General features: G+C 58.5%; 5 protein-coding genes across 5 annotated transcripts; 1 reads left to right on the plus strand and 4 right to left on the minus strand.

The window, feature by feature from the left end:
- Positions 1-11: 11 nt before the first annotated feature.
- On the minus strand, positions 12-5,037 carry TrAtP1_006601 (uncharacterized protein; the record flags this gene model as incomplete). Its single annotated transcript, XM_066113192.1, has 2 exons — positions 12-756; positions 806-5,037. 2 exons carry the CDS (start codon positions 5,035-5,037, stop codon positions 12-14), a joined length of 4,977 nt encoding a protein of 1,658 aa, XP_065969278.1.
- A 431-nt stretch (positions 5,038-5,468) lies between these two features.
- Positions 5,469-8,776, plus strand: TrAtP1_006602 (uncharacterized protein). Its single transcript, XM_066113193.1, has one exon. The coding sequence runs from the start codon at positions 6,029-6,031 to the stop codon at positions 8,204-8,206; it is 2,178 nt and encodes a 725-aa protein (XP_065969279.1). The 5' UTR covers positions 5,469-6,028; the 3' UTR covers positions 8,207-8,776.
- A 1,193-nt stretch (positions 8,777-9,969) lies between these two features.
- On the minus strand, positions 9,970-11,304 carry TrAtP1_006603 (uncharacterized protein). Its single transcript, XM_066113194.1, has 2 exons — positions 10,421-11,304; positions 9,970-10,344 (listed from the first exon to the last, which is right to left on the minus strand). The coding sequence occupies exons 1-2, from the start codon at positions 11,241-11,243 to the stop codon at positions 10,064-10,066; spliced, it is 1,104 nt and encodes a 367-aa protein (XP_065969280.1). The 5' UTR covers positions 11,244-11,304; the 3' UTR covers positions 9,970-10,063.
- Positions 11,305-11,391: 87 nt separating this feature from the next.
- Positions 11,392-13,300, minus strand: TrAtP1_006604 (uncharacterized protein). Its single transcript, XM_014083176.2, has 2 exons — positions 11,849-13,300; positions 11,392-11,795 (listed from the first exon to the last, which is right to left on the minus strand). The coding sequence occupies exons 1-2, from the start codon at positions 12,969-12,971 to the stop codon at positions 11,677-11,679; spliced, it is 1,242 nt and encodes a 413-aa protein (XP_013938651.1). The 5' UTR covers positions 12,972-13,300; the 3' UTR covers positions 11,392-11,676.
- Positions 13,301-13,550: 250 nt separating this feature from the next.
- On the minus strand, positions 13,551-16,056 carry TrAtP1_006605 (uncharacterized protein; the record flags this gene model as incomplete). The annotated part of the gene is made up of 4 exons (XM_066113195.1): positions 13,551-14,734; positions 14,811-15,572; positions 15,626-15,975; positions 16,043-16,056. 4 exons carry the CDS (start codon positions 16,054-16,056, stop codon positions 13,551-13,553), a joined length of 2,310 nt encoding a protein of 769 aa, XP_065969281.1.
- Positions 16,057-16,657: the final 601 nt, after the last annotated feature.

The following is a 16,657-nucleotide window of genomic DNA, read 5'->3' on the forward strand; positions in this document are numbered from 1 at the left end:
CGAGTAGGTCCCTAAGACCATCTCGGCCCCCCCTTTATCAGTTCCTTGGCGCTCTCACCTTCGTCCTGCCCCTCCTGCGCCTCGTGCTGCTGGTGGGACGCATCTAGCTTCAGCTGCCCGAGGCGGAGCCGGGCCTCGAACCACTTTGTTCTGGCGGCCGTGGCCGCCCTCGCCCCGACTTCCGTCTCCGGCCTCCCGGGCTTTGGTTCACTCAGGCTCAGGAAGCCGGCGAGAGCTTCCCGGATTTGCTCGTACGCCTCGTCAAACTTCCTCATCTCCCGGTAGACGCAGCCTAGACTGAGTTTGGCCTCGAGTAGGTGCAGATGGGCGTCGCCCTTGTGGTTCGCATCTCCACTGTCGAGAGCGGCGAAGCCTTCCACTGCGAGCTTGTACTTGCTCAGGGCGGTGGCCTTGGACCGCTTGCCTGGGATCAGGGCGCAGACCTTTGCGTAGTCCATGAGAGCCAGCAGCGTCGTTTTGTCCGTCAGTTTACTCTCTAGCCCTCCCTCTTCGTGCGCCTTGGCGTTGGATTTCGCAGCCATGTTCTTGAATCCAGTGTAGGCCTTCTTGTACATCTCCTGCGCCTCGGCGAGCTTGTTCATTTCGAGGTGGATGGTGCCCAGCGTCTGGGCCGTGCTCGCGGTCTGCTTGTGGCTGCCCCCCAACGCCTTTTCGCATCCCTGGTACGCCCACTCGACCTTCTCCCTGGCCTCCTCGAGTCTTCTCTGGGCCAAGTACACCTTGCCAAGCAGCCAGCTTGCCCGCAGCGTCTGAGGGTGGTAGGCGCCGACGCTCCCCCCTCAACTTGTCTGCGGCCATTTGGAGGAGGGTCTCGGCCTCGTCCTTTTCATCGAGCCTCTCGTATATTTCTCCCAGCTTGCTCGCTGCCTCCAGGTAGGTCAGGCTCTCCTCCCCTTCCAAGATTTTGAGGCTCTTGAGCGCCAGGTCAACCCGTTTCGCGGCGTCGGGGAGCTTCCTCTTGTCTTCGAATACCCTGCCGAGGAAGAGCCTGACCTGGCATTCGTCGAGGTCGTTTCCCGCCTCGGTCCTGATTCTATCCAGCTGCTCAATGATGGCGTTGAGGAGCCTCACCGCGCTGTCCATGCCGTTCTTGCCGGTGGAATAGACGCTTCTGGCGCGGCCCAGCTTGGCCTGGATGCTCAGGCGGATCATGTCTTGCTGCTCTGCGCGGCCCTGCGACTGGGACTCGACCTGTGAGAAGTACCCCTCGGCCATGTCTAGTCTCGGCGGCCGGCTGGACAGGCTGTTCTGGCCCAGCGCGTTGAGGATGGACAGCCGCAGCACGTCGGTGCCGGCATTGTTCGCCCTGGTGACGACGGCCAGCGCGAGATCGAACTGCCTCTGGGCGTCGTCGAACTTCTGCTGCTTGGTGAAGAGCAGGCCGAGGTGGTACCTGACCAGCACCAGGATGAGGTGCTCGCGCTCGTCCTCCATCTGATACTCCAGGGCCGTCTCGCCGTCCCGCAGGGGACGACCGAAGCGCTCGAAGAAGCCGGCTAGCGCGCGCATCAGGTAGAGCTGGGCGTCGGCGAACTTGGACCTGAGCATGCAGTTGACGCCGAGATGGAGGGCGGTGATGGGGATCAGCAAATGGTTCATGCGGAACATGGTATCGAATCGCTTGAGCGCGCGCTGGTAGACGCCGGCCGCCCGCTCATCCCGTCTGCTCTTCTCCTTGAACACCTGCGACATGCGGCCGACCCAGAGGCCTTCGAAGGCTTCAATCTCCTTTGGCGCGTTGCCGAACCTCCTGAGCGCCCGCCGGTACGTCTTCGCGGCGCCGCTGAAGTCGACCTCTCCGACCTTGAGGAGCGTCAACTCCGTGATGGAGTCTAGCTCCAGCCGGTACCACCCCTGGTTGGCCTTGGCCTCGTTGCTGAGCTTTACTGGGCTTCCCGGCGCGGCTGATGGGGCGTCCGGGCCCTGAGCAGCCTCCTTCTTCGCAGTGCCTGCCCTGAACCGCACCGGCCTCTTGCTCTCCCTTTCCATCTTCTTCTTTCTCTCATCGCACCCGGCCAGCACGTCTTCGAATAGCCCTTTGGCCTCCATGACCTCGTCCCTCCCGAAGCGGACACATCCCAGAGAGTGCTTGGTTTGATAGAGCTGGAAGAGCTGCTGGCTGTCCTTGGCCTCGATGGCCTCGTATGTCTCAATGACGTAGCGATAGATGTAGCTGGCCTCTTGGAGATTGTCATTCTCCACGTAAATGTCCCCCAGCATCTTCATGCCGGATGTGGTCACCGCCGGGTGATCCTTGCAGAGAGCACGGATGGCCTCCAGGTCGTCGAGCTGGAGGCCGACCTTTTTCTTGACGAGATACCGGGCCGCATTTTCGTTCCTCTTGGTCATGGCGAGGATGAGGCCCCTCTCGTGGTGTTCTTCGTTGGCCTTTTGCCTGTTTTCCCGCCCGGGCCAGATGTTGACGATGGGCCATTCCGGAGGGCTCTCAGGCGGCCCTTCTTGTTGCATGGGCGTCTGCACCGAGGCGAGATCATCGCCCTGCTCGCCGCCGTCGTCTTCATTGTCGTCATCCCCCTCATCTCCCCTTACAGACTTGTCGTCCTGCTCGTCGCATACGACATCGCAAAAGTCGTCATACAACTCCAGCGCCTTGTCGGCCCGCATGCCCCTGCGGTGGCTATCGCTGCCGCCAAGCCGGACGTTCAGTTTGAACCAGTCATCGGCGTCAAAGGCTTCAGCGTCGTGCGTCTCGGTCACGGTGCCAATGTAGCGACACTTTAGGACGGGGCCGTCCCTGATGATGCTGATGGGCACGACCAGGAGGGCGAGGGGCTCCCTGGCGCTCGGATCCTGTCGCAACAGCAGACAACGCTCGTGATGCCGGAGGGCAATGTTGACCTTGACCACCACCGCGAGGTCGTTCCCAAAGGGCTTGATGTTGACGTCAACTTCTCCCGGCTCGAGGCACCGGGCATGGAACGGCCCCTCGATGGCTCCGTTCTCGTCCAGGTCCAGCAGGGCTCGCGACCTCGAGCCGGCGCCGCCGCCCACATCGGACGACGTCCCCGGTGGCATATCATCGAGCGTGGCCGCGCACCAGGAGAACTCACCGCGGTCACGCATGGTCGGCTTCCCGTGCAGGATGCAGCCGTAGGGGATCTTGCCCAGGTACCCGAGGATCTTGGACGTGATGATGCTCTCGCCGACGGTGAAGTCGCAGTCCGGCACGCCCGTCAGCAGGGCGGCGATGATGGTGCGGTCCCGGGCCCAAGATGTGCTGCGCGGGGACAGGATGGCCAGCAAGTCGCCGACATCGTTGATGGAGGCGCGGAGCCGGCGGATCAGCGTCGTCGCCAGCCAGTGCGCACGCGACGCCACGGCGGGCGAGGCGGCGAGCACGTCCTCGTCAAGATCCTTGATCACCGGGTCCTTTTCGCTCGGGTCCGGGTTTCCAAAGAGGACCTTGACTCTCTTGGACATGGCCAGCTCGAGCGCCGTCCAGCCTCGCGTGAACCAGGTGGAGAGCACGATGGCGAGGCACGGGCTGCCGTCATCGCTCCACGGAAAGTTGATCAGGTAGCTGTCGTGGACAACGGTATACCGGGCGTTGGCGTAGTTGGCATGCATCTGGTTCAGGGCCTTGCTGCGCGCCCGCGGCTCGTAGGGGATTGAGAGGGCGTCCCACCACAGCCCGTTGCAGCCAAGCTCCTTGGCGATGCCGGAGAAGAAGTCGAACAGGCACGAGTTGACCGTGCCGACCTCCTGGACGCCAACGCCCGTGCCGTCGGACCAGACATGGGAGATGGCAATGTAGGCGTCCCTGGGCCCGCTCAGCCGGAGCCCGCTGCAGAGCCAGGCGGTGCTGTTGCCCAGCTCCACGGCCGTCTCCAGCAGCTCGACGGAAAACAGCCGCTGCGCGCACGCCTTTGCCGCCCGGGCCGCTTTCCGACCTCCGGACGGCTCCCGGGGCTCCACCGCTCCGCACTTGTGGAGCTGCCGGACCGAGGAGCTGTTCATGTGCGACCACTGACACTTGCTCGGCGTGCAAAAGTCGTGGCTCTCGTGGCGCAGACTGTCCTTGTGCGGCCGCAGGGCGTTGATGATGTCCGGCAGGTCGCTCTGCCGCCGGTCGCTGATGGCGACCAGATTCCAGAGCCGCTGCTTGCAGAGCCCCATGGCCTCGACCTCGTGTGCCGCCCGCTCAATGGACGGCAGCGACACTGTCGACGGCAGCAGCCGGTGGTCCCAGGCCCCGAAGCGCCGCGGCCCGATGCCGATCTGCGACTGGATCTTGGCCATCCAGTAGATGAGGTTGGCCACCTCGGCCAGGTCTACCCGGTGCTCCTCCACGCCCGCGCCGTCGAGAAAGGGCAGGAACCGCTCTCGGCTGTGGTCGAGGTAGGCCTTGAGCGTCATGCAGCAGCCCGAGATGGCCCTGGCAATGTGCGTGTGCGCCTGCGAGAGCTCGTTCTTGTCCCGCATGCTGGCTTGGCACGACATGGAGACGAGCGCCCACTCCCGGAAGGCCGCCCACCGACAGTCCGGAGCGACCCTGTCCATCCTGGCCCTCTCCTCGAGACACGAGCTCCTCGAGCATTTCTGGAGTCGCGCCTCGATGCAGAGGTGGGCGAGATGCGACAGGAAGCCCACCTCGGGCTCCGTGAACCGGAACGAGGGGTTTGCCGCCCACATGTGATCGTGAGGCGCTCCATTGCCGCAGGCCGAGTCGTCGTCGGTGGGCTCGGCAACGGCCAGGAGGGCGTCGTGGGGGCCCACCTTGATCAGCGCCGTGGCCGGTGCCGAGTCTTGGCCTCGCTCGCCCCTTGTCGCCCGATTGTACTCGGCGTCATCGTCGGAATCCGAATCGTCCTGGTCGCTGTCAATGGGCCCGGTCAGGATCTTGTGGTAGGCAAACGCCTCGGCGACCGTGATGGGCACGGGCGGCGGAGCAGACTCGGACTTGTCCTGCTCCTGCAGGTCCAAGAGACAGTCATAGTCGGCCTTGAGGTCGATCTCATCCGATGATTCGGCCAATAAGGCGTCGACTAGGGACATGGTTTCGTGGTAATTGTTAGATCGTGGACAAACCAAGAAAATGTCACATAACGTCAAAATGAGAGCAAGAACAAAGATGTATTTGATGAGTGTGATGATCTCTGTCTTGTGCCCCTTCCACTTCACATTTTTTCTGAATAAAGTCTTTTTTATCCTTTTTATATGCTTGGGTAGTAATTCTTCTCTACATATTGTATCCATCATGCAAACGCACCGTCCAATAATCAGATATCTGTACCATGTATCCACATATCGTAGATGCCCAAAGTTTTCCAGCCTGGTCCACCCAAACTTGCATAAACAACCCGACAGTCATAGTCGGCTGCGGAGCTGTGAATCGTTGGCTGAGGCAGAGAGAATTACTGGTGCACAGCACACCGAGGGGAGGTCCCATTGGCTACATGTACCTATGTGATGAACGACATACTCTTGTCACTCTGTGTGCCATGCCACGTCTGCTCAAGTTGATACTATTGATGCCCGACGAGAGACGGCTGAGCGTCTCCCGTGTCCACACCAATCAATCCACGATGGGGGAATAGGGGGCGATCAAAGCGGCCAATCACACGCTATATGACTACATGTAGCTGAGATGGCTACTACCTACTACACCTGCAATTAAAAACATAATATCAGTTCCCTTGCATGGCAAAGGTTTAAGCCCACATACATATTTATATAGGGAGTAATAATATGTGAGCGACCTCGACGACGTGAGGCAGGAAAATCTCCCTTCCTATTTGCTTAGGCTGATATTGGAGCGCTTACGTTCTAATACCCAAGGCCGAATTTGTTGTAAACCCCAATTCTATTCCGCCTCGCGCTACTGAGAATGGATATAGTAGCTGGAGCTCTCGCGGCTAATGTCTCGGCCTCAGCTCAGAGCAACCATGGACTATTGCTTGGAACGAACCACGGGGAATTGCATGTGCACCTTTACAAACCGAGCACGTCCAGTGATGAAGGTATGTAAGCAGCAGCAGCCTTGGAGATGCTGCATGGCGGGGAGGCAGATGAACCAATCTTTCAGGCTGAGCTCTCGGCATCTTTTTACCAAAAGATGCTACCAGAGAGGTGTATAAGCCAAATAAACTTACATGTATCCTTAGCAGATGCGGATCACGATGGGATATGCCGTGACAACCTCCACAATCCCGAGATGGATCGCCGGAGGCTGATACGCGTCAACGGCAGGAGGGTGCCCGGGACTTGCGAATGGATCCGGGACAACGTGCTCTATCGCTCGTGGTTGACCTGCTCCCAGCCGAGCTCGGATACGGCCTTGCTCTGGATCACCGGGGGTCCTGGCATGGGCAAGACAATGCTCTCCATCTTTGTAATCGAGGAGCTCGAAGCGCGGGCAAGGCAGGAGCAGGAGCCTTTGGTGACGCTGCTGTTCTTCTTCTGCTCGAGCAACGAGGCAGACCGCAACACAGCGGTCGCCATCCTCAGCGGGCTACTGTTCCAGCTCATCGAGCAACACCCAGGCCTGGCCAAGCACGCCTCCTACTACCTGAAGCCCAGCCACGCGGCGAGCTCGCTAGCCTCGTTCGACACGCTCTGGCACATTTTCGAGAGGATCCTCGGCGACGTGGCGCTCCAGACGGTCCAGTGTGTCCTGGACGGACTGGACGAGTGCGGGAGGGAGTCGGCGGGCTGGCTGCTGACGGCGCTCGAGGGCCAGGCGCGGTCGAGCCCAGGGAGGTTCCGGCTGCTGGTGCTAAGCCGGCAGATGGATGGCCTGGAGGGCTTCACCCGGCTGCGGCTCGATGTCAACAACGACAAGCCGCTGGCCAGCGACATCGAGCGGTGCATCGCCGACGGCGTCAGAAGGCTTTCCCGCCTGGACGGGATTGCGTCCAAGGTGTGCGACATGCTCCAGGCCAAGTCGGACGGTACGTTTCTCTGGGTGGGCCTGATTCTCAAGGAGCTGGCCAAGAAGAAGACGAGCCAGGAGGTGTGGGAGACAATACACAGTCTGCCCAAGGGCCTGAACAAGATCTACTCTCGCATCCTGGACCAGATCCAGCCCCAGCAGCAGGACGAGAGCGCGCGGCTCCTGCGCTGGGTCGCTACGGCGATGCGCCCGCTGCGGCTTGAAGAGCTGCAGGAGCTGCGAGGGCTGGCGGGATGCGGTGATGGGCCGGCATGTCTCGTCAGCAGCCTCCAGGCGTGCCGCGAGCAGGTGGTCTGCTGCGAGGGCCTCCTGAGGATTCACGACGACGCCGTCCACTTGGTCCACCAGTCGGCCAGGGACTATCTGCTGGGCGTCGCGAAGCCCTTTGGTATCCGGCCCGAGGAGGCGCACCTCGAGCTCGCCAGGCACTGCCTGAGCTGCCTGGAGCAGAGTGAGGCGCAAAGCCCATCGCCGCTCCTGGACTATGCCACCATGTACTGGCCAGAGCACGCCCGGCAGTCGAAGCAGCACGCCAACAAGGTCCTGGAGCGGTCGCGACCCTTGTTCCGCGACGGCTCTCCCCTGGGGCTGCGCTGGTGGCAGGTGTACCGCAGGACCAAGGAGCCGGGAGCGGACGATGCGCCGCCCGGGGGGGAACATGTCGTGGCTGCACGTGGCTGCTTATTTCGGCATCAAGTCGTTTGTCGACAAGACGCTGACCGACGACGCCTGGAAGTTTTGGAGCCGCAAAATCACCGAGCGCGACGACCTCGGCCGCACGCTCCTCCACTGCGCCGCGAGCGGAGGGCACCAGGACATGGTAGAGCTGCTGCTCCGCCACCGCGCCGATGCCAACGCAAAGGACGGCCGGGGCGGGACCACGCTCATGTGGGCGGCGGCGCAGGGCCATCAGGGAGTCACGGACCTGCTCATCAAGCATGGAGTGGACGTCAACGCCAAGGATCAGAGGCGGCAGACGGCGCTGGGCAAGGCGGCGAGGCAGGGACACCTGGAGATTGTGCGGCGCCTCCTCCATCTCGGCGCCGACGTGGAGGCCGAGGACGACCGGAAGCAAAGGCCGCTGGGGCTTGCGGCGGAGCAGGGTCACGAAGCCGTCGTGGAGGCGCTGCTGAAGCGGACGCCGCAGGTCGACAACCAGGACTTTTGGGGGCAGACGGCGCTGATGAGGGCGGCACAGCGAGGCCACGCCGCGATAGTCCAGACGCTGCTCGGCCACGGCGCCGACGTCCACAAGCGGAGGAGGCTCGATGAGCAGACGGCGCTGATGATGGCCGCCGGGGGGCGGGCACAGGGCCATTGTCGCGCAGCTCCTGGGGCACGGCGCCGATGTCAACGGCCAAGAGACATGGAGGAGCGGCGGACGCACAGCGCTCATGATGGCCGCCGAGGCAGGGCACGCGGCAGTGGTTGAGGAGCTCCTCGGGCACGGCGCCGACGTCGACCGGCAGGAGAGAAGCGGCGGCCGGACGGCGCTCATGTGGGCGACGGAGCGCGACGAGGAGCAGGACGCCGTCGTTCGTCTCTTGTTGGAGCACAACGCCAGCCCGGACAAGCGGGACTGCATGGACGGCCGCACGGCCCTGATGAGAGCCGTGCTGCAGAATCACGCGACGGTCATGGAGCTGCTGCTCGGCAGCGGTGCCGACACGAGCGTCGCCGACGAGGCTGGCGTGACACCGCTGATGCTGGCGGTCGAAGGAGGCCACGCCACGGCGGCGCGCCGGTTGATGGCCCTCGGCGCCAACGTCAATGCGCAGGATCGCCCGCGGAAATGGACGGCCTTGACGCGCGCGGTGGAGCGGAACCACGAGGAGCTCATCTGCCTGCTCCTGGACAACGGCGCCGAGGTGGATGCCCGGAGCACTCCGCAACAAGACACGGCGCTGATTAAGGCCGCCGAGGAGGGGCGTGAGTCCATCGTGCGGCTGCTGCTCGACCGCGGCGCCGACATGGATGCCCGGGACTGGGCCGCCAGGACGGCGCTGATGAGGGCCGTCGACAGGGACCAGGAGGCGGTGGTGCGGCTGCTGCTGGAGCGCGGCGCCGACGTCAACGTCAACAGCTGGGAGGAGGGCACGGCGCTGATGAGAGCGGCGCGGCGTGGGAATCCGGCCGTGGTTGAGCTGTTGCTGGCGTCTGGCGCCGACGTCGATGCCAAGGACCAGTTCAGGGGGCACGACGCGCTCATGGCAGCCACCACGGCCGACCACGCACGCGTCGTCCAGCTGCTGCTCGACCATGGCGCCGATGCCAACGCGCGCGGCCTTCGCGGCGAGATGGCCCTGATGGCCGCAGCCGAGCGCGGCAACGACTTCACCACGCGGCTCCTGCTCTCCCGCGGGGCTGCCGCCGGCGCGACCGACTTGGATGGCACCACGGCCCTGACGAGGGCGTCGCAGCGAGGCCACAGGACCGTCATCAACTTGCTGAGCTCGGCCCAGTCGGCGGAGCCGTCACAGTGGTTTGACGAGAAGAGCAAAGCAAGGCTGAATCTGTCATGAGAAATTCCCAGTGGCATTTTCAAAGGGGCTGAATGACGACAGCAACGGCGAATGGTCATTGCCAGCACTACTAGTAATACATCCTGTATCCATCAGATGGGTTACATGTAATTACAACAACATCACAGTTGGACAAAGAGGACCTCAGAATCACGGCGGTTGGGATCAAGGTTTCGACCAGGATCATGGCGTTGGGGGCTACAAGAGTGCACAATGTACACATGGAACGCTAGATCCTACACACCACAGCAAATACACACAGAGCTGTAGCCCTCATAACGTTCCCCGTAATATCTAACTTGTGGTGTCTACATATAGTCTGTTTGTCTACTGTGTTACTAAGAAACTCAAAGGATCAAGGTGGGAATAGTGAATCGCTTGACAGGGATTTTTTTTTTTTTTTTTGCGAGAATAGCGGAGGGGTAGCTCTGGTAAGGAACATGAAGCAAGAGAGCTAGAATAAGAGCCGTTAAACTGAGCGAGGTTTTATAACATCCGTAAAGTATATATGCCCACATGCCCGAAAATAGCGTCCTATTTATTACAGCTGCTTTTTTTCCAAAAAAAATTGTTTACGCAATGATAAATCATCATCTATAACAAAGAATTAATGAAATCGACCCAACAAGCTGGTTCCACTGATATTCCCATAGTTTGCTCCCACAATGAACCCCGAATTGTCGCCCGCAGAAACACGCACGTTGGGCAAGGGTTCGGTACGAATCCGCCTGTCGCTGCTTATTGTCGGCCCTCTGTCTGGCTCATGACCCTGAGCGTGGATTATACCGGGGATGGTGAGGAGGAGCTCCTTGGCATAGGCTGCTGCTGTCGCCGCCGCGTATGGCTGCCACGTCTTGTTTTTGTGCGAGTCTGCATAATCGCAAATGCCTAGACCCGCCATCCGTTAACACACACCCATGATATGGTATTAATGCGACGCCTATGTGGAACAGGCCGTCCCTACCTCGAATCACCAGGCACGGCAAGCCATTCATAAGCCCGGCAGCTTCCATCTCGAAGCAGAGCACGTCTCCGAGCTCGCAGCTCAGCTTGTCTCGTGCCCGACCGGACCTCATCACCATGTTCCCAGAGGCAATCGTGCCATAATGAGCCTTGACCTGATTCTCTCCCCTACCGGGCGTCCGCTTGACCAGCTGTTTCTGGTCGCAGCCCTCACAGGTAGGCCCGCCCACATGGTCATAATTGGATTCAAACAGCTGGTCGGGTCCCGCGTGGTCACGCCTAAACTCGGAGAGGCCGTCGAACCGCGACAGGTGCGACGCAAAGACGCTTCTCCCTCGGAGGCTCTGCGCCTGCATCTTGGCCAGCGCGCTCAGGAGGATCCTCGGCGGAGGACTGAGGAAGCCCGTTCTCGCAAACCCGTCCGGCGTGCTCTTCCCAAAGTCGTACTGTATCACACCTCCGCTCCTCGCTGACGGCTGGCTCACGACTACGTCGCCGAGGCGAATGTCCGCTGTGACCCCTGGGACGCCTCCTCCAATACCGACCATGAGGCCGAAGCGAATTGAGGGAAACTGGGCCTTCATCCGGGTGGCGACCGCGGCGGCGGAATTAGTGCCCGTGGAGCCAGCCGGCAGGCACGCAATTACGACATTGTGCTTACCGATGCTGCCCAGCGTGTAGAGGCTATCGTCGTCGTGATCCAGAGCAACGTCGCCGTGCTCTTCGTCGAGCAGCTGCTCCGCAGCAGCAAACTCAACGGAGAGGGCGGAGATCCATCCCACAGTGTAGGCATCGCGACTAAGGGTGCGTTGGGCCATAGTCATTGACCGGGGGTCAAACCAGGATATAGTGACAAGAAAACACAGATGCTTCTGCTGAAAAAAACCATCGCCAAAGTGTCTCTGCTGTTACATATATACCTGCAACAAGAACTTTGGATGATAGGCTCGGCTCCTCTGCCAGCGTTGGGCAGCAAGGCCACGACATGGAGAATACGGGGCTCGCTATCGGTCAAACACTTCAAGTTCTCAACCCCCCAATTTGCCCTCTTCCTTATTTTCCTTACATGTAATTTGCAGCGTCTTTTTGACACAATAAGGGAGGGGCAATAGTATTTGATATCATCGCCATCGTCTAGGCCTAGGTATTCCTAACGCTGCCCATGTCTACATGTAAGACAATGATCGGTACATGTCTCATTCTTGGGTCATCCGCCCAACTGTGTGGGATACAACGGAATTTATGCGTGACCGGTCGCTAAATGCTTAATTTCATTATGTGTTCAATCTTGTCCTTGATCTTGTCCCCAGCATTGTAGCCCTCTTCGATGAATTTCCACCAATACTGATTCGCTATAGCATCACCTGGGGTCCTCTCTGCCGGGAGCTTCGTCAGCATGATTCAAGTAAACAGGTCCGGTTTCTCTCACTGGTAAGTATATAATTCAGGAGCTCTCTCTGCCACGAGTCTCGGTCTTCGGACTGGCGAAGAATTGGATCGATCCACGCAGTGCGTCTCTCCTTCGTGTCGGGGTTAAGGCAGACGAGTGCGGAGAGCATGGACCTGCGCGTCGTGAACTCGACGTCGATGCACTCGGCGCTCAGATTGCAGCTCTGCCGCAGCCAGTCCTGGACACACACCCGCAGAGGGTACACAAACGCGCTGTAGAGGATGCAGAACATGAGCCACGCGAAGATGACGATGGCGTTCCAGTCCCGCAGGGCGCATGATCCCACGCTCAGCACCCACTGGCCCGCGATGAGGAGCCGCAGCAGCAGCCCGAGGGGGAGGAGGCGGCCCGACGGCCTGGCGTCGACACGGCAGAGCGGCCTGTTGAGCAGAGTGTTGAGCAGCTTGCTCTCGCCGTAAAAGGCGCACCAGGCAGTCCCGTTCAGACTGTGGGTCGCAACGACCATGCGCGCGTGGTCGAGAGTGGTATCCAGTAGCTGGCGAGGAGCATTGCCGTGCGTGAGGCCGATGGTGGCTCCCGTCAGCGGCATGAGGGCCAGGTATGCGGCAGCTATATACAGCCGGGCGTAGAGGGAGGTGATGCCAGCACCGGCCCAACAGAGCCATCCGAGGATAGACATCCAAAGGTGGGCACTGGAGGAGCTGGAAAGGCGTGGCTGGGGCCGGTCAAGGTTCTCCGTCAATACAATCACCTTGAGTTTCTGTCTGCGTCCGCGAGGCGTCTCTCTGTCGAGCCACGGATTGGCGATGACCGTGGCCGGCCTCTTCGTCTGTCCACACATGAGTGACGTGGTGGGGGTGCTGGACGGGTACAGGTCACCGAAACGACCGTCAATGCAGTGCAAGGCCTGGGATTGTCTCACAGAGTCTAGGTAGCACGCGTCGGCGTTGTCGTTGGAAAACAGGGACCGGGCCATGGCCGGCGTGACGGGCCAGTTCCACAGAGGCACCGCGGCAGCGAGCTCGAGCGAATGCAGCTTTTCAGAGGCATCAACCAGCTCGACCAGGCCTGTGAGCGGCAGGATGCCCGCCAGCTGTGCGGCCCATGCTGGCAGCTCCGGGAGAGAGAGGGGGATAGACATCAAAGGACCGGGAACATGAAATGAATTGGCACAAAGTATAGGTCGAGGCCAGCGAAATGCAGGGTTCAAGGTTCTCAAAGTCTGTCAAAGTGCAAAGGGTCAAAATAGCAGCCGAGACCAAGGCGAGACATCAAGTTGAGTCCAATGAGAGACACAGACTAACAAAAACATGTTGCTTGCCGGATGCATTTGTCCACTATTTATGGTCGTTTTAGAGCACCTGCAGTTACGCCCAACAGCTGCCACGGGCAAACGGCAAGGCGCCTTAAGAGCCTCATGTATGCTGCGGGAACGTCAAGGCGTCTTCAATCGTAGCCTACCCCTGCTGCGGAAACGATAATAACATATGTACCCAGATACCTAAGTAGTAATCACCCCAGAGAAATCTACGTCATGCCCGGAAAAGCCCCAAGGCTCCACCTTGGGCACTAGAGCGTAGCTTCCGCATAATCTCAGCTAGCAAGAAGAGCCGCACGCTAGCCTAAACGGTACGTCGGGCTGAAGAGTTCCACTTGAAATGTCTCTGGCATCAAAAGTAATTAGAGGGAGTGTGGAAGAAGAATTGACATTACTACGACATCACATATAAGCCTCCAGCAATCGAACGACATCCTCATTGCCCCGCTTCTTTGCCACCTCAATCGCTGTCAGTCCCTCGTGATTCTTTGCATGAATAGTACGTTTACCCATAAACCCCATGATAATCTGCGCTGCATGGGGACGGTTCCAGTACGCTGCTTCGTGCAGCGCACTCTGGCCGCCAGGTTGTTCCGCCTTGTTGGGGTCAACGCCCCTGTGGAGTATCATCCTCAGCAGCCACAGGTTACCGCTCTTCACGGCCGCCGAGAGATCTGTGGTCGACGAGTATTGGAGACCAGCAAGTGGTATTTCTAGTGTCCAGCACCTTCCCCTGCATCCACAGAGTCTCGGTTGCGCTTGGGCTCTCGCATGGCTTGCTTTCCTTGGGCTTTCCGAGCCTCTTGAAATAGCAGCCCGTTGTTTGATGTTGGACTCTGTTTTTGTTCCGCAACCTCCGGGCTTGGGTTCCTGATTGGGTTCCGGTCTACCAACGAGAGCTTCTCCCTTGGCCTGAGAATCCATCATCATTTCTTCAATCTTCCCAATTGTCATGGCTTCCATCATTTCTCCAGCCTTCCCAATTGTCATGGCTTCCGTTTCTCCAGCCTTCTCCACTGTCATGGCTTCCATCGCTTCTTCAGTCTTCTCAATCGTTATAGCTTTGATCTCTCCTGCCATCTTCTTAATCGCCGTGGCTTCCATTGCTTCTCCACCTGTCGTCACAGCACCGCTTGAATCTCTCGCCTTCTTTTTTGTCCCAACTTTTGCCAGAGTGCCATCTTCTCTTGTGACCTTGGAGGCTCGTTTTGATTTGGTTCCGGCCTTTTTTTTGGCTCCAGATTCTTTCGGGGGTGCCTTGGGGGGAGCCAAAGATTCCGTCGCAGGTCCAGTCTCTTGTCCGGCTTCCTGTACTCGTACAGATCCAGGTTTCTTCCCAGTTCCACCTTTTTTGGATTTGGATTTCTTCAACGGCCCAGATCCAATTTGGGGTCCAGCGTTGTTAGCCGTCTCAGACCCCCCTTCTGTCTTAGACTCCCCACCAAGTCCAACATCCCCTAGGATTTCAGACTTGTCCGCCTTGTTCTCTTTCGTTGTTCCAGTTGTATCTAGCATTTTGGACTCCTTCAGCGCTTTTGATCCTCTGGCAGCTTCTGGTTCCCCCCACAGATTTTTCTCGTCCAGAGCTGGACGCTACATCAGCTTTGATGCCTGCGTCTGTCGTGTTGGATTCATCTCTGGCTTTCCATTCTCCTTCAGAACCAGATTCTCCGCTCCCTCCTGACATTCCAGACACAGAATCTCTTTCTGTCTCAGCTTCCTTCTCGGTTTCAGAGCCTCTGTTAGATTCAGATACTTCTTCCCCACCCAATCCCTTTCCCACATGAGATTCCTCCCGAGCAGATCCTGCTGCGGGCGGCATAGCCCCGTCCTCCTGCGACGGAAGCACCATCAAGAGATCCTTGGAGTATGCGGCGGCCGTGAGAGAGGCAAAGGGCCGCCATTCATTATTCTTGTGACTGTCTGAATAGTCACAAATGCCCCTGATGAGAAGAAACGGCAAGTCATTCGTGAGACCGGCCGCCTCCATCTCGAAACAGAGAACCCCCCACTCTTTTCTAAGAGAATCCCGCTTCTTAGAAGCCTTCATCGCTTTGTTGCTAGAGGCGATCTGGCCGTAATGAACCATGACATGCGATGGTTCCCTTGTTGTTCGCTCAATGATTTTCTCCCTATCACATGCCGCACAACCGTCCGCACTCTTTGGCTTCACGGCCTTGTGTATGTAGCCTGATCGGAACAATCGATCCTTCTCGAGCCCCGGATACTTGAAGGTTTCCATGCCGGGGGAATTTGACTGGATGGCTTCATCAATGTATCGCTGCATGGTGCCATTTTCAGCCGCATGGACTGATTTCAGCTCTTCAATTGCCTCGATGAATACTGGAGGAGGCCCATTAAGATGACATGTCACCACAAAACTGCCCTCTTCCCCCGTGCTCTTCTCCCACTGCACCACGCAATCTATCTCACCGTTAGTATGCACCTATTTAGGCGATGGAAACAATCAGGCTTACTGTTTTCCCCATTGGGAAAGCCAACAACAACATCGCCAAGTCGAATGTCCTTCTTCGGATCGGGTTCTGGCTGCGGAGCACCACCGCCTACTCCCACAATCAATCTCAGCTGAATTTTGGGAAAGGAATAGGCCATATTGGATACAATTTCGGCAGCAAGGGTACTCTTGGACTCTCCGGGATATGCCAAAACAACATTACGGCCCCCCATCCGGCCAAGAACATAGCTGTTGTCGTCCAGATCATCTTGTGGTGGAAGCGACTCGTGTTCTTCGTCCAGCAACGCCCGAAATGCGGCTACCCCAGAAGGTATAGTGGCTACCCATCCTATAGTGTAGTCATCATACGTTCTTCTTGGTAATGCATAATCAGCAATTGCTTGGCTACTATCGCGCAGGAAGCAAAGGAATATCATACTTTCCAGTTGCCATTTTCAGGTTAATAGCGACCCTTGAGTGAGATTGCCCAGCGTGATAGAGTTGGCCTTTGTGAATGAAAAGGTTTTTGCCGGCCCGACTGCCTAATCAACCCAACCTATCTATCTATATCTGTACCTTGGCTGCCTTGTGGACTCTGGATGTGATAGCAACGTCGACGATTTGGAGAGGTCAAGGCCTCAGCTATCAATGGGGTTGAATTGGTTCACAAACACTCTCTGATTTTGATAGTTGTTGACCAATAAATAGCCTGCGCACAAGTGCTTTATAAGCAGCAAGTCCTGCAGCTATAATTTCCACAAGTGCAATCGATATTCAGCCCAATCTTCTTCCTACCTATGTAATATAACAGTCCACACTTGAGCACACAAAAAGGCCCTGAGAGTACTAGTGGCCTCAGAGGCTGATCTTTATCAGAGGCAGGGCTTTATGCTGGCAGCGACTTTGCCTACACCGCCAAAGCCTACCAGCCATTCCACGAGATCTTGAACTCGATATTAGGTAGCTTTGCAGCTTTCCAATGACTAGCGCCTATTGGTCCCACTGCATGCTACATATGTACACTTACATGCACGTAGATTGTATTTATACCAAC

Source organism: Trichoderma atroviride, chromosome 3 (assembly GCF_020647795.1).
Source record: "Trichoderma atroviride chromosome 3, complete sequence".
Taxonomy (NCBI): Eukaryota; Fungi; Ascomycota; class Sordariomycetes; order Hypocreales; family Hypocreaceae; genus Trichoderma; species Trichoderma atroviride.